The 16,836-nt window shown below is 43.5% G+C and overlaps 1 protein-coding gene across 1 annotated transcript in view; it reads right to left on the reverse strand.

Annotated features, from left to right (window-relative positions):
• CNTN2 (contactin 2) overlaps positions 1–16,836 on the reverse strand; it is a 209,161-nt gene that overhangs the window by 158,689 nt on the left and 33,636 nt on the right. Inside the window, exon 5 of the mRNA XM_086919714.1 lies at positions 1,340–1,549. Within this exon, the coding sequence (XP_086775840.1) occupies positions 1,340–1,549 (210 nt within the window). The remainder of the gene's footprint in view (positions 1–1,339; positions 1,550–16,836) is intronic.

Consider the following 16,836-nt stretch of genomic DNA (forward strand, 5'->3'; position numbering starts at 1 on the left):
GCTAGAACCCGAATCACTTCAGCGTCCGAAACGAGAGCAGAGCATTATTGAAGTCAGTCAAACACTGCGCCGACCCCCTTTCACTGCACATGATGACCCATGTCACTGAAAATTCACCAACATTACCAACTCAATCCAACAACAAAATCAATTCCATACTTCACAACATTGACCTTGAAACTGATACAACACACCTACCATCGACCCTACTCCAAGTGCAGGCAGCACTCCTTCCACCCCTCAGTGCTGTCAACCTGTTCAGCATCCCTTAACTAGTTCTCCCCCCTTCTGATCAATACATTTGAAAACATTCCAATTTAGGGACCCAGATCCCCCTTTGCCCTTCAAGTAAGCATTCTCAGTTGGCTCAGTTCAAGCACTTAACAGGCATCTTTTTGGAACACATGTTGACCCTTAAGGGACCCCTTTGTGTACACAATTGACAGATGTGTATTGCTACCCTATTCAGTGGTATTTATTTTATCGACCTTGAAGCATGAACACATGATATTGACATCGGAACACAAGTCCATACATTGATATCAGTGCTCGCCTGAATCACAGTCATGAAAGGCGTTGACCCCGCACTCTGAATCCCCCCATTTGAGGAGTATTCCTTGACTCGCTTTCACGGATGTCCTTGAGTCTGCATCCCGAGCACCCCCTATTGTTATGGTTCATCCCACTGAGACATCCCGACTCTGCTGCCATTGATTCTAAAAGACGAGTCCTTACATTTTTGTTAATGCATCACCTGAATTACCGTCGCTGGAGACAGTCACACTACAACACAAGTCCATACCTTGATCCTAAGCATCAACGTTAACATTAGAACATGTGATCATACCTTGATTTCAATGCACCAATTGAATCACAGTCGCTGGCGATATTGACACTACAGCACAAGTCCATACCTTGATCCTTAGGGTCAACGTTAACATTAGAACATGTGATCATACCTTGATTTCAATGCACCAATTAAATCACAGTCGCTGGCGATATTGACACTACAACACAAGTCCTTACCTTGATATAAACCCGCACAATTGGCATTGGCATTAGAAAATAAGACCATACCTTGATGCCAATGTACCACCTGCACCAGAGGTGCTGGAGACATTGACACTACAACACAAGTCCTTATCTTGATCTAAACCATCACAGTCGACGTTGGCATTGGAAATGAGACCATACCTTGATATCAATGCACCACTTGAATCACCACCACAGTGTACGTTGAGTTCTAATATTGATATCAAGGCAGCATTTGGATCATCGCTGCTGAAGATGTTGACCTGGACTCTGAGCCCCCGATGCCCCACGGATCCCCCTGACTCACTGTCGCCGATGACGTTGAGGGTGCTGAAGGTGCTGAAGACGCTCTTGGTCACAAAGTCGAGGTTGCTGGTGGCGAAGCAGGCGTAGCCTCCTTGGTCTGCAGCTTCCACTCGGGCAATGTAGAGGTTACCGGTCACCTGTGACACAAAGCGGCGCTCGTCCACAGGCACAAACTTAGGGAATTCATTCAGGAGCCACCGGTAGAACAGCACTGCAGAGAGAGGGGCAACAATCACTTGGAAAAGAGGCAAGTCACTTTTAGCACTTTTAGTTCATGTGAAACACCAGAGAAAGGGATGGAGACAATCATTACCAGATCACCAGGACTTTGGAGACAACTGCAACCAAAACTCACTTCTGAGTACAAACAAAAATCACCAGCAATTTCAAAGGTCCACACTGACCAAGGCTCACCAGCAGACCTTTGAGTCAGCAGTGACCAGAAATCACTACCGGAACACAGGGGTCAGCAGTGACCGGAACTCACTCGTTATTAGGGTCACAGCCAGTTGTTGCTGCTGACCCCAGGGGATCAACAGGGACTGGAGACACCACACCTTGATGTCAAAAGTCTATGGATCTCGCGCCAGTGGGTAAGGGTCAGAACAGACCAGACCCAGTGGTCCTTGAGGGTAACAGTGAGCCGACCTTAGCAACAGTGGCTGGCTCAATCAGCTCGCAGGCCCCAGTATCATCATTGCAGCTGTCTTGCTGCTTCCCCACTTTCAACAAAGAGGTCAAATATTTAATGGGCACACATCATTGATCATTCGTTCCCCTCCCTGAGATATTTGCTTGAGTGAGAGGCCAAGGAATGTAAGGGCTTGAACCCTACATAACTTGCCATTTCTCCCTAGGGTTGCAGCCTCTGTTTGTATCGTGTGATAAAGGGGGTTACAGAACTTAGGAATTAGTACAAGAAGGTGCACTGTGACACTTTCAAATCTACCTTTTTATTTGCACAGCTTCGTTTTTGACAAAAAATTTAAATATCTAATTAAAAATGTGAATTATAATGTTCTGGGAGATGGAATAGACGGTCATTGCCGGCTCAATTATCCTTTTTAATCTTACTAGACCGCACAGGCAAAGTGCAAATGTGTTCAATATATGCAAATTCTGTAGCCAGCCATGACTTGGGGAGGATGAACTGCTCATTATACAACATATATCTAAATGTTCTCCTATAATGTGTTAGCTCTTGATAAAAAATGTTGAGCTGCCTGCATATTAAAACAGATTGGAACCTCAACTAGCCAATTCCCAGGAAATACATTTGTTAGGGCCATGTGACCGTGTGGTAGCTGCAGACTGGGACACGGATTATTCCCTAGTCCAGTCCAGTCCAGTCGCTGTCCAGTCCATCTCTCATTAGGTGTATGCCAGTGTGTACATGCCGATCTTTGGTGATGCCAGTATAAATGCCAACACGTAGCTGGATCCTTATTTGAGTGATGAGTGGGGAGATGCCAGGCCATTCTCGTACCCAAACTTACCACCACTACCACAGTAGAGGTGGGCGAGCCCCTGATGCCCGCTCTGGCTCAGCTCAAGGGCCTCCTGGGCTCTCGATCTCAAAACGAGCTGAGGTTTCTGGTGCACCCCTGTGATCTCTTTGCACTTGGCGCTTGATAACTTAAGGTGCTGCCAGAGGGACACCTCGTAGCATCAACAGGGGCTTTCTGTACTCTGGTTTAATTCAGTGGTCGAAGTGGGCGGGATCGGAACGGCACGGCGTGCCCCTACTTTTTCACTTTAATAGATTCCATTCCTTTACTTTTTTATTTTAAAAATGCATCCCAGGACGGTAGAAATAGCCATGGCCTATAGATAAGGCTCGGCCCTTCGGGGATGGGCGGGGTGGCACAGAAGGAAAATAACTCTATCTTTTCCTTCTTGCCTGGAGAAGACAAAAACAGTGTCTGTCCACTTCTCCTGGTCTGCCTGCCAGATGGCTGTACACTCTCTCTCTTTCTTCCTTTTATTCTCTCTCTTTCTGTCTAGCTCCTCCTCACTTTTGCTGAAAACCGTGACTTCAAGAAACCGATCTAACCCTCTCTTTCTTCTCCTTTCCTTCATCCATGCTTCCCCTGTGAAATGGATCCAAAAACGAAAGAACCCTTTTTCCTGGAAAAGTTGTCTTTTTCTGACATTTTTTAATTCCAAAGGGCAGCCTCAGGACGGAGAGAAAAAAAGGTTAAAAATACGAAATATAACTAAATAAAGCAAGACAGAGTGGTCGCAAAGTGGTCAGATTGGTTTTATTCACTCTGAAACACAGAAAGCGCCACTTTACAGAGTTTGCCAGTGAAGCGCTACTTTCGTTTTCACGTCTTTCTTTGAACAATATTGTTTTCCCCAGGTGGGGAAGTGCACCATTCCTGGAGGTACTCCTACACCTGGTTGATGCTGGAGTGGAAAACATTTAATGTGATCCTTATCAGCTGTTTTACTTATTTCAGTGTATAAAATGGGTACCACAGCTCTGTGTTCAGGGATGTGGTCTTTTTTAACCATACCGCTTACGTTTTGAAAGGATATAAGCAATGGACAATGAAACGGGTCCATTCTGGGCCTTGTAGTAAAGTCCTAAACTTTTCAGGCAAAATCACTCACTGATTTCTGAATAGTGAGTGTAAAAGCGTTAAGGTCATCATGTTGTTCCTGCCTACATTTAACATGCTTTACTTGATCTTGCATTCCCTATAATGTTTGCTTTTTTCAGGATGTTATTACTTTTTCTTTCAGGCAGAATATAGTACATAATTGGAACTTTGCCGTATCCAGGTGTTTATAGCGGGCACAATTGGGTTGTAGCTGAAGGCTGGTGTCTTAGCACTAGCAGGTGGACCCTAGTGGTGGCAAGTTTGGGTTAACCTTGAGGTCTGTCCACCACAATCCATACTGAAGCTCCCTCTCATTCCTGCGGGCAGACCTACATAGCAGCACACCCTAGAGCGACAGTGACTCTGTAACTGAGGTCACAGGACCCTAGAGGCGGCTCCAATTCACCCATTGGTACCTCCATTGGCTTTGTTTCAGCAGTAGTAGTGTAACTCACCAGGGATGGGCAATGCAGGATTTGCACGCACACCAAACTTAGGGCCCCATTAGGATGGCGGGTGGATCGCCCCCGCCGGCCAGGGGTAGTCACCGCCGGCCCGGCGGGGGCGATCCGCCTGCCATCCACACTCCAAAGGCCCCTCGCCATATTAGGATGGCTGGGGGGTCCACGGCGGTTGGAAAGACCGTCCGCCGCTTTTCCGCCGGTCGACTCGTCGACTGGTGGAAAACATGGTTAATATGGTGGCGGTGTCTGCAAGACACCGCAATCCATATTAGCATGCAGGCGGAGATGTCCCTTTCCATGGCGGCACCCGCATGTGGTCTTTGCCTTTGGGGGCCGGTAGCGGGCTCCCAGATAGTTCGGGGGGTGGGAGTACACATGGGGGGTACCTATGGTACCCTCCTGCATTTGCAGGCACAAGGTGGCAGGCACCGTGTGGTGCCTGTCACTTTGTGCATGCAAATGCACGATGTGCATTCCCAGCATTGTGGCGGGCGGTGCTGTGAGCACCGCCCGCCACAATGCTGGGGACAGGGTTTGCCACCGCCACGGTGGCACCCTGCATGGGGTGCTGGACCGCCGCACCCCATGCGGACGGTCCAGCATTCCGACAAAGTCCACCCGCTATCGTAATGGAGCCCTAAGTTTGCACACTTCACGGTCTCTGCTTCATGCACAAGCACCTTTAACATGTGCTGCTTGCTTTGGGGCACTGGAATTAAACGGCAATAGAGGACAAAATTAAGTTGCAGTGTTGACTAAATTATGAAGCAAAAAAAGCTGCAGCTTAATGCAGTACATTTTCTGATGCTTTATTATTTTGACATTTTTACACATACTAACAGTCTGTGCAAAGATTTTGCCTCATTAGTACTAGCGTAACATGCAAATGCAGCAGTGAGAAAGGTGAGCATTCAACCTTTGCAAAGGGCCCTCCATTTTGCAGCAACAGAAGTCACATTTTTAGTAACTTTTGATCTGTTTGAGCTGCAAACAATTTTTTTGTGAAAATCGTCAGATTATGCAGCAGATGATGTAATATGTGGCAAATATGACAGAGCCATAATTATGTGGAAAACATTTGCAAACAAGGATATTTTGCCATTCGAGTTTGAACTATTCCTATGGAAAAGGGAGGAGAAGTGTTGATGACAGAAACTGCATGGCTCGGAAACAAGTGGCTTGTGATTTCACTTTTAAGCGTATTTGGGACATTCTGTGATTGGAAACATAACCCACTTTGTGAATGTATTTTAATGTCAATACGTCATATCAAACCTTAAATAAATATGTGTATCCATTGGTTTAATTAAATAACGTAATAATGTGTAACTGGTCAGTAAAATGGCAAACAATTGGAATGTTTGCTGTTTCTGGCCACACCTCTGACTCCGCCCACTGACCCAATCCTCAGGTTATTCCCGCCATCTGATTCTCTGCCCACAGTTCCCCTACTTTTTTTCCCACTGCGACCACTGGCCTTATTCTACTCCAAGGAACGCATGGCATTGAGTTACAACAAATAAAGAAGTTCTACTAAGACCAGTGCAACTGATCAAAGGGATGTTTTGGGGCAAATAGCGTGGCATGTGAACCGTTAATGTAATTTGTCGACTGCTAACAGACTGCACCGTGTATGTGCTACCTCTGATAAAGCAAATCATTGGCCTGCATCCTTCTACAGCTGTTTTTATATCTGCAACATTATTGTCAGCATCTGACGAGGGAAACAGCAAAATTGCACTGCAATGTACACAAGGTCACACTTTCAAAATGTAGCACTTTGTACAGTGCCCAAGCGCTTTTCTATTTTCACCAGTGTGGTGCTGAAAGGCTGTTTTCATTTCTAGAGATAAACAAACTTGGAATCTACTAAAAGGCAACATTAACATTGCCAGGCATATAAACACAAATGGACATTTTGTTGTCTTAGCACATAATACGTGTCAGCTGGAAACTGAAAGGGGTGCAGGTACCGTGTACTGGGGTGAATGTATGACATTGTTCTGCATTCTGTCCATCAATTGATCTTTTTGCATTTATCACCCCGAGTGGGACTGGTATGCCCAGACGTGGGTCCCGTGCTCTCCATGCCAATGGGTCAAGCTATCCTGGCTGATGAGGGGTGAAACCCCGACATTGGTCCTAGGATGCTTATTTCCAGTCCAGGGAGAACCTGGCCTGGCAGTTCGGGCTTGACTGTTCCCATTGGGGCAGGGTCAAGACTGATTTGCATATGGCTGGGTTCAAACTGTAATGGCATGTCAAGCAAAAAAACGATGTATTAAAGCCCAGATCTCTGTACTGGGGTGAATGTATGACATTGTTCTGCATTCTGTCCATCAATTGTTATTTTTGCGTTTGTCATCCCAAGTGGTACGTGCATGCTCAGAAGTGCTTCCTGTGCTCTCCATGCACCTGGAGTCAAGCTATCCTAGCTGATGAGGGGTGTAACCCCAAAACCGGTCCTAGGATGCGTGTTTCCAGTCCAGGGAGGACCTGGACTGGTAGTTCGGGCTTGACTATTCCCATTGGGTGAAGGGTCAAGACTAATTTGCATATGGCTGAATTCAAATTGCAATGGCATGGGGAGCAAAAAACCAATGTATTTAGGTCCAGATCTCTGTACTGGGGTGAGTGTATGACATTGTTCTGCATTCTGTCCATCAATTGTTCTTTTTGAATTTGTCATCCCGAGTGGGACGGGTAGGCTCAGACGTGGGTCCTGTGCTCTCCATGCCACTGGAGTAAAGCTATCCTGGCTGATGAGGGGTGTAACCCCAAAACCGGTCCTAGGATACGTGTTTCCAGTCCAGGGAGGACCTGGACTGGTAGTTCGGGCTTGACTGTTCCCATTGGGTGAAGGGTCAAGACTAATTTGCATATGGCTGGATTCAAACTTGAATGGCATGGGGAGCAAACAAATTATGGTTTTAGGCCAGATCGCTGTACTGGGGTGAATGTATGACATTGTTCTGCATTCTGTCCATCAAGTGTTCTTTTTACATTTGTCACCCCGGGGTATGGGTACGCCCAGAGATGGGTCCCGTGCTCTCCATGCCACTGAAGTCAAGCTATCCTGGCTGATGAGGGTCGAAACCACAAAACCGGGCCTAGGTTGCTTGTTTCCAGTCCAGAGAGGACCTGACTTGGCAGTTAGGGCTTGACTGTGCCCATTGGGTGCAGGATCAAGACTGATTTGCATATGGCTAGGTTCAAACTGGAATGGCATGGGGAGCAAAAAAACAATAGATTTAGGCCCAGATCTCTGTACTGGGGTAAATGTATGACAATGTTTGGCATTCTGTCCATCAATTGTTCTTTTGGCATCTGCGGAGCATAGGGAACACTGTTTTCCACAGATTGTGCATTTAGAATGACAGTGGGGGTTGCCCAGCCAGAGTCCTCACAGGCTGTCACCAAAGCAGACAGTGGACATAGGGTGGCTAGATTTTGAGATCCAAGAACCGGGTGTTCTCTCCTTACATGAGCACTTCAGAAGAATGGAAAAATTAAGCAATGTATTCTGTATTTTTTCAATCAACATAAGGTGAGTCGGGTGGAGAGAAGGGCAGGGGGGTATATGGTGGAGGCCCTGCCATCGTGCCATTGATAATGTAAAGCTACATTTACTTAACATTAGCGCTTTAAATGGTCCGGTACTGTCCGGTACCGGCACTTCTCAGAAAAAAGCAGGTATACATATATCATATATCACGTTCAAAAATCCCCTGGCTCCAGACAATAATGCAGCACTCCGAGGAGGGGTTGTTCTCGCTCGATTTTATTTCACTGGTGATGGCATCTACGTGTTTCAGAGTTGCCGCTCCTTGTTCACGATGCAGTTTGCCATTTAAATAAACAATAAATACTTTTCCAAGTTACATAGGCAGTGACAAAGGACAAATCTTTTGCACATCAAAGCTAGCAACTGTGTTAATTTAAATGCCATTTTGGACATGTTCAATAACATTTGTCATTTCATTCTTTAAATGCAAGTGCCAAGTCATTCCCTTAGGTTCATTTGAGAAATGTGTAATTCATAATTTCTTCAATTTGAAAACCTGGTGAATATATAAACGTTTTCTTTCACATTTATAAATAATATGTTTAAATGCAAAACATTCCTAAGCTGTCCATAATATACCTAGATTTTATACTAGGTTATACAGTTTTTTAGTCAAGCTTCATTAAAGTGCTAGTGCTCTATTTTTTCTTTTCCTATTCATACTTTTTTTTTAATTTGTATCTGTTAATCATTTTTTAACCTCTAATTTTTATATACAGTACTTTATTAAAGTGCTAGTGCTTATTCCACTCTTTCCATATATTACAATTAATATACTTTTATTCACAGAGAATAAGTAACTAAAGTGCTAGTGCTATGTAATTCCTATATTTATATAAAGTGCTACATATTAAAGTGCTAATGCCCTTTGTCTTCCTCCTAAAAAACTATTTGTTCTTTAAAATTAAAAATAGTAAAATGGTTCCTGTGAATGTGCAGTTAACGCCACAATATTTAATACAGGCATGTGAACAGATCCTCATCAATGTTGAGTCCATTGGGTTCCTTGCTGTCTAACTCCAGTATAAAGTATGTTTCCAATTTACAGAGTTAATTTTCCCTATTTCCCCCTCCTTATCTTGGGGATTTCGGCTATACAGCTGTACCTCAACAATGTGGGATCGCTTTGGTGTTCTTTTTCGAAATGCCTGGCCACAGGGTAGCTTCTGTCCTTAATAATTATGGCTCTTCTGTGTTGTAGGACTCCCTTATGGGCAAGTAAGTTGGTACTCCCTATATAGATCTTTTCACAAGGACATTTCAGCATGTAGACTACAAAGCTAGATTGGCATGATAAATACCCTCTTACTTTAATGACTTTGTTAAAAGCCGTTTTAAAATTAGTGAGATTTTCTCTTGGTATTCGCTTCCTACTATACGATCTTTCACAGACTTTGATTTCCTATATGTTACCTCTGGACTTTTCTTAGTATTTTGGACCTAATATAGGATCCCCTTTTATAAGGTGCCAATGTTTTTTTAAATACACCTAATTTTATCATGTTTAATGTTAAAAGTCGTAACAAACCTGTGTGTTTTGAAAACTTTTTCCTGTTCTTTACTTTGCTGGGTTTTAGATGGTTCAAATAATATTTTTTCTCTCTTTAGCTTTCTAGCTTAATTTGATGCCTTTTGTATAGTTTCCTGTGGACACGCTTTTTGAATAAAGCAACTGGTCATCTCTGTTTCCACTTTTAGATACTCTTCCGGACTACTGCAGGTTCTCCTAGCCCTGTAGAACTCACCAAAAGGTATACTTCGGATGAGCGGTACAGGATGGGAGCTACATGCATGCAGAATCATGTTCCCCGCTGTGGGCTTCCGGAAGGTTGTAGTTTTTAACTTATCAGCTTTTGTGGTTATCCTAACATCAAGGACATCGATTGTAGTTTTAATGTACTGTCCCACAAATTTTTAATTTAGATTATTTTTATTCAGGTCATTGATGAAAATATCTATATTTGCTTCTGTGCCCTGCCACAGCACAAAACATAATCTGTAAATCTGACCCACAGTAAAACATTTTCCATCCATTGTTCCAGTCTCTTGCCTTGGAGCACCTACTCCTCCCACTAGCCTAGGTGTAAATTGGCATAACTGGGGGCGAAGCGGGTGCCCATGGCTGTCCCTTGTTCCTGCTGGAACAACTCATTTCCAAGCATAAAAATATTTTTTGTTAGGCGCTGCTTCATCATTTCCAACAGCATTCTATTGTGGTTTAAAAATCTCACAGGTCTCATTCTTAAAAAATATTCAGTGGCCCTTAAACCATCAGTATGTCTTATACTTGTGTATAGTGTCGCTAAATTAAGAGTTATTAACACCATGTTGTTGTCCCAGCGTACATCATATATATGTTTTAAAATGTCAGTAGAATCTATTATATAGGAAGGTACATTTCTTGCTATTGGATTTAAAAAATAGTCAATATATTTGGAGACATTCTCGAATAGACTGTTGCATGAGGACATTATAGTTCTCCCTGGTGGATTGTCTATTTTTTTCGTGTACTTTTGGCACCATATATAAAAAAAAAGACCGGGATGACTGGATTCTCCTGTTTGATAAACTTGAATTTGTCCCAGCTTAGGAGTTCCTGTTGTTTCAAAAAATTGATCTTTCACTTCATAATTTTCTCGTCTTTCAATCCGATTATATCAGTCAGTGTTATTCAGTTGATTTAAGGCCTCATCTCTGTGCATATCTCGTCCCCAGAGCACAACATTTTCTCCCTTCGCTGAGGGTTTCACTAGGGTTCCTTCTTCCTTTTGTATTTTTTTGATAACTCTCTGTATCTGGGCCTCCTTTGGATTTATTTTTCGTTTCTGACTGTCCATTTTGTAATACAGCTTTCTCAAATACGTTGTTACATTTTCAGAGAAAATATCTATATTGTCTCTTGTCATTTCAGGTATAAAACATGACCATGGGCGAAAAGGAGTATAATCTGTGTTTTTCAGTTGTTGAACAGAAGAACCAATTTCTTCATTGCTTCTTTGTTGCTTTCTTATGTTGTGTTCCATCTCACTATTTTCGTTTTGTAATTTCCATAAATCTTCTACAAAAGGCATATCCATGGTAGGTAGAATTCTTTCCTCATTTGGGGGAGGGTCAATTTGTAGAGTTATTGGATTTTCTGGGCGGTTCTTTGTATTCCTATGTCAGTTTGATAACTTTAATTTGCAGTCCTACCTGTAAAGGTCCATTCTACAATGTGCGTAGTTGAATTCATTTTTACCACAATATGAAAAGCCTAGTTCTAACACTGATTTGTCTTCTTCAGATAATTCAATATCACTTAGATTTATTATTGTATTGTTGGAAGTTATTTCTTTGGAGCGCATTGATGTGCCTGTTTGCCCTCTTCAAGTTTCTCCGGTATCCTTCTCCTCCTCCTCTGTTTCCTCTTCCTCGTCCTCTTCCCTTCCCTCGACCACTTATCGTTTGATGGTCCGTTTTTGGTCCAACTGTAAAAAACGGAGCACATCTGTGACAGTTAGCCTCATGCTGTTTGCTCCTCTTCTAGTAGATTCCTCCTGTTCCAGTTCCGAACCAGTGTCTAAACTGGCTTCACTTTGCGAGGCTTCTTGGCATGTCACATTGCCACTCTGGCTTTGTTGCCTTCTTTCAGGATCAAATCTTTTCGCAAATGTATATATTCACCCATTTCCGTAATCTAGCCAATCAAGTATAAATGTTGTCACTTTTCTATCTTTAATTCTCTTCTCATACTTTTCCAGTCTGTTCTTCAAGTCACCTTTAAATGTAATTATTCTTGTTTGATCCACATTTTTATCCAGTAGGGCCCCCAGTTCTTTATTCTTTACTAAGACTTCTTGTCTCTCTATTTTCTCTATTTTCTATTTCATCACTCATGTCACTGACCATGTCATGAGTGATGTAATATGTGACGTCATCACCAGTGCATTGCGGGCGCGCGAGTTATAGTTAGCTCAACTAACTATAACAGGCACATTTCTCTGGTTTTATATGAGTCAAATGTTTAACTAACTATAACGTCCCAGAAACCTATAGTTTATTTAGTGAATTTCGAAGGTTTTTTAAATACTAATTCCTAACTATAACTTCTGTAAAACCTATGTTTTTTTCAGTGAATTTCAAAGGTTTTTTAAATGTTAATTTCATATTTTAATATTTATAAAACCTATATTTTTTCTAGTATATTTTTACATATTTTGGAACTCTATATCTTCCCCCAAAAATATGTTTCTTTTGTTGAGAAAACTGCACTCCCATACCGGTAGCATACCAAGCTCCATCACCATCCGAATCTGATCCCCCATATTACTAAACTTGTAAATGATGAGCATTTCATATTGGACGGGTTCGTGACACCGCGACCCATGTAACATCATATACGCATAAAGTCGCTCCAGCTGCTACTTCGGTATCTGACAGGTAAGCAGTACCAAGCCACACATTACGTCATGTACGTATGGGGTCGCGCCCGCAGCGCATTGCGTATGCGACAAGTGTACGCCGCCAGCCCTGTTTTACGTCACAGACGTATGGTGTTGCGCCAGGTACGCCATTCCATCTTTTTTTTGGTTTCAAAAGTATATCTAAGTAACTTTAAACAGTATATGACAGCAAGCGATACATTTATAGATTTCTAACTGTAATAAACGTATATTATGATAAATATACTTTCTCAAAATCACGTCGGGTGCGGCCTCCTTGCACGCTCTGTGCGCGATTGCCACGTGACCTTAAAAAAAAGCATTTGATAGCTTCATAACATTTCCCATTGTAACAGTTGGACGACCCCACCCATTTTAGACATTCTCTCTACAGCATTTGATGAGAGACACCTCTTCACCTGAAACAGCTTTTTTGAAAAGTTTTTTGCTATATACACATATCTTATACTACACACAACATGCAACGATCATTTTGATCAATATTCATGGTCTGTTCATTAGCCTTCCACATGTGATGGCAATGCATCTGAAACGTTACATCAAAAAAACAAATGTGTGTTACACGATGCCCCTGGTGTGTGTGTGTGTGTGTGCACATTATTGTGCTGCCCTTCGGCCTGGGTATTGGTGGCTCTAAGAAGTATCATCAGCCACGGGCAGAGTGCACATCCTAGATCACATGTGACAAACAGTAAACTGTAATGTGTAGATTTGTAATGCTGTACGCTCTGTTGTCAGGCTTTAGCTATATAGTAGTGTGTTATATGTGAGACTTTCAGATTCACTTTTGATATACATTGCTTGACTGTAATAAGCATTATCACTGTGTATGACAGAGCCTCACTGCAACTTCCATCCGAGCACATTCACATGTGTACGCTTCGCGATAGCAATACTTTCAATAATACCGCACACTATTGACATGCATGTCTGTGCATATCCACAACCTTGACAACGACATGTGATGTTCGCCATTCAATATTTTTGAACAGCATCTCCCATACTGTAGGACTGAGCCAACGGACAGCGCTGCCCTACAGACACATGGTGTTGGCTTTAAGGGCACTGTAGTGAGCTCATTACTAAGTGTACATGCACACAGGCTTTCTGCCACTGCATTACATGCCCACATTATGCTTCTAGCATGCGCTCTGTTCCTTTGTATGTGAACCTTGGTATAACATTTGAAATAAACCTTCATTTACCTCCAGACGTTTCCACCATTAAATTATGTCTCCTTTTTCAGACACTGAATTAATTGACTGAAAATGGACGGAGCGGGTGCTCACCCTGTCATGATGCCTCAGCATTTTGACGCCTTCCATCGTGGTATCAACACACCGTCCCTTGACCGGAGACCTGTCTCCCACCCTACAAAGGTACCCCGGACTCGGAGCTTGCACCGGCATGTTGTTGGACACACCAGTGGTGTCAGGTGAGCAGTAAAGCCTCAGTGCGCAGGACCTACAATTGAGCACAGTGCGGGGGAAGATGCTGGGGTGCAGCACCCTGGGTGCACAGGTGCAGACAAGCGATGTTCCCATAGCTAATAATGTAATCTCTGGCCTCATTGATCTGTTTCATTTTAAAGACTGGCTGGACCACACTCTTTCTCACTGACCCCAGTGTCCTAGACAAATGGGTGACTGGACGTAAACAGTGAGGGCTGGGTGCAGTAGGCGGACGCTCTGTTTCTTCCTCCCTCTGGTCTTTTGACTCTCCCTCTCCTTCTCCCTTCCACCCACTCCCTCCCCCTCCCATTGTCACAAACTTCCTTTCATTCAGACTACTTTTCTTTTCCTCTTCTACATGGCACACATACTTATGTTTCATTTTTGTCTTTCAGGTTTTGTACGCTGCTTCCGGAGGAGTCCCACCCACGTATTTCATATTATACTGTTGTTTGTTCTAATAAACTTGTGTTTCCATTTATTTGTGTTGTTTTAATAAAGGTTATTTTTTTTCCAATGAATAAGTGAGTGTATACGTCTTCTTTTTCTGATAACACTTGTCTGTAGTTTTTTGTGAAAATCGTCTGTTTATAGGAGGCTATGAAGGAAAACATTTGTAATTTTGCGGTACACCTACCAAACATAAACCAACAGACTATTACATAAATAAAGCCTGTGTAATTCTACAACTGTAAGGGGTCTCTGCGTGTATCACTTTATAACACCATGAGTACTGCCCGTGTGATTACAGAACCAATAAGGCACTGCCGAGGACCACTGAGGCTTCAGGGACTGGCGAGGCCTACCTTGCATTTTTAAGTAAAGCCCCGGAGGGTGGTGATCACCGGACTTCAGTTGGCCTCGAAGGCCCTCGAACAATTAGTAAACAATACCCGATAAGGTAGCGATCCCCTAGGCTACGAAACATCTCTGTGCCCTTCCGCGCCTAATTTACATGTGACATTAACATCCCCAGTCTTACAGAGACCCCGCAATGTAATAATAGGATTAGCCACGGAGCATTACCCACCGGGAGCCTCATTTAAATCAACGAGTGAGACCCCATTTTTTTTTGTTCTCAATTTTTACCACCTGGATCCGCTCTATTAAAGCGATACAAGGTTTTCCTCCCCTCGCTTCAACTAGTCAAACTAGAATTTGCTATCACAGAGTGGAAGCCATTCACCCGCCCCCTAATAGCAAACATAAATGTCCTGCGGATGCACTTCCCGGGACATTGTATGAGCTGCGCCTGGGAGGTCACGCTCCCTAGGACCACGATGCATTGGTTAGTATAAACGCATAGTAACACTACTTACACACGTGTAGTACAGCGACCAAAGTGTAGTGAAGAGGCAGAGGAAGCGCAAAATCTAAAAATATAAATCCTATCAGAGGTCAGATGACATAGTTCAATGAACCGACGACCCTGGGATGAGTAGAAACAGTTACACGAAGAAACCGGGTCTTCAGCACAACGCAAACAACTTTGAAATATTGGTGAGTGCTGCCTTCTTTTTACCTTCTCCCGCTCGTCGCCAAATTTATGTAGTGAAGAGGCAGACAGCAGTGGATCCAATAAGTAGATTTATTGCAGGAAAACAAGATACCTTAAACACCCACCAGCAGGAGCAGACAGCAAGGCATCCGTCTTCTCCAGCACTGTGTACAAACTCCCTAAGGTTCCCCTCATGACAGCCCTACATTCTAGCATTACATACTTACATTCTAGTAGAATTACAAACTAACATTCTACTATGTCTTACATTGGAATACTACACAGAGCACATGACTTTACAGCAATGAGCTCATGGTTTCATCCAGGAGTCTTCAACCCGGAAGGGATGAGTAGTTCGCTTCCCACTCCCTCTATTATATAAACACAAATAATACTGCTTCCACAGGTATACTACAGCACCCAGAGCACATCACTTTACAGTAATGAGCTCCTGATTTAGGCTCACGTTTTTTTCCCCGAGTTTTCAGACCAGTAGGAGAAAGTAGTTCGCTACCCACTCCCTATATACTATAAACGCATACTAACACTACTTACACAGTTATTCTACAGCGGCTACTATCCTACAGTGCCCAGAGCCCATCACTTCACAGCAATCAGCTCGGTTTGATCCCAGAGTCTTCACACTGGTAGGCGTGAGTACTTCGCTTCCGGTGTACTATAAATAAACGATAGAGGTCAGTAGTTCGCTTCCCACTCCCTGTATGGTATAAACGCCTACTACCACTACTTGCACACATATACTACAGCGCCCAGAGCCCATCTCTTTACAGCAATCACCTCGGTTTGATCCCCAAGTCTTCACACCAGTAGGCGTGAGTACTTTGCTTCCCGTTTCCGGTATCGTATAAACTCACAATAGCGGTCAGTAGTTCGCTTCCCACTCACTGTATGGTATAAACGCCTACTAACACTACTTGCACACATATGCATCAGCGCCCAGAGCCCATCTCTTTACAGCAATCACCTTGGTTTGATCCCCAAGTCTTCACACCGGTAGGCGTGAGTACTTCGCTTCCCGCTTCCAGTATCGTATAAACGCACAGTAGCGGGCAGTAGTTCGCTTCCCACTACCTGTATGGTATACACGCCTACTAACACTACTTGCACAAGTATGCTACAAAGACCAGAGCACATCACTTTACAGCAATGAGCTCACGGTTTAGTCTCTCGGTTTCATACCCGAGTGTAGCAGCATATCATCTCACCACCATTTCACTCTGAGCAACACCGCACTTTCAGACCGGTAGGAGTGACAACTTCACTTCGCACTCCCCTACAGAGGTTACCGTGCTCCTACCCACCTTTCCTACATTTTACGCCCTTTTTTCCCCTTACTCGCTTCAACGGAATCACAAAATGGCGGCCAACACTTCCTAGTTGCAGCCGCTCGCAGCGCTCGCAACCAATAAGCAGCAAGCTCGTGCTCGCAAGGTCTCAGCCAATCAGATGGC

This window comes from Lissotriton vulgaris, chromosome 5 (genome assembly GCF_964263255.1).
Source record: "Lissotriton vulgaris chromosome 5, aLisVul1.2, whole genome shotgun sequence".
Taxonomy (NCBI): Eukaryota; Metazoa; Chordata; class Amphibia; order Caudata; family Salamandridae; genus Lissotriton; species Lissotriton vulgaris.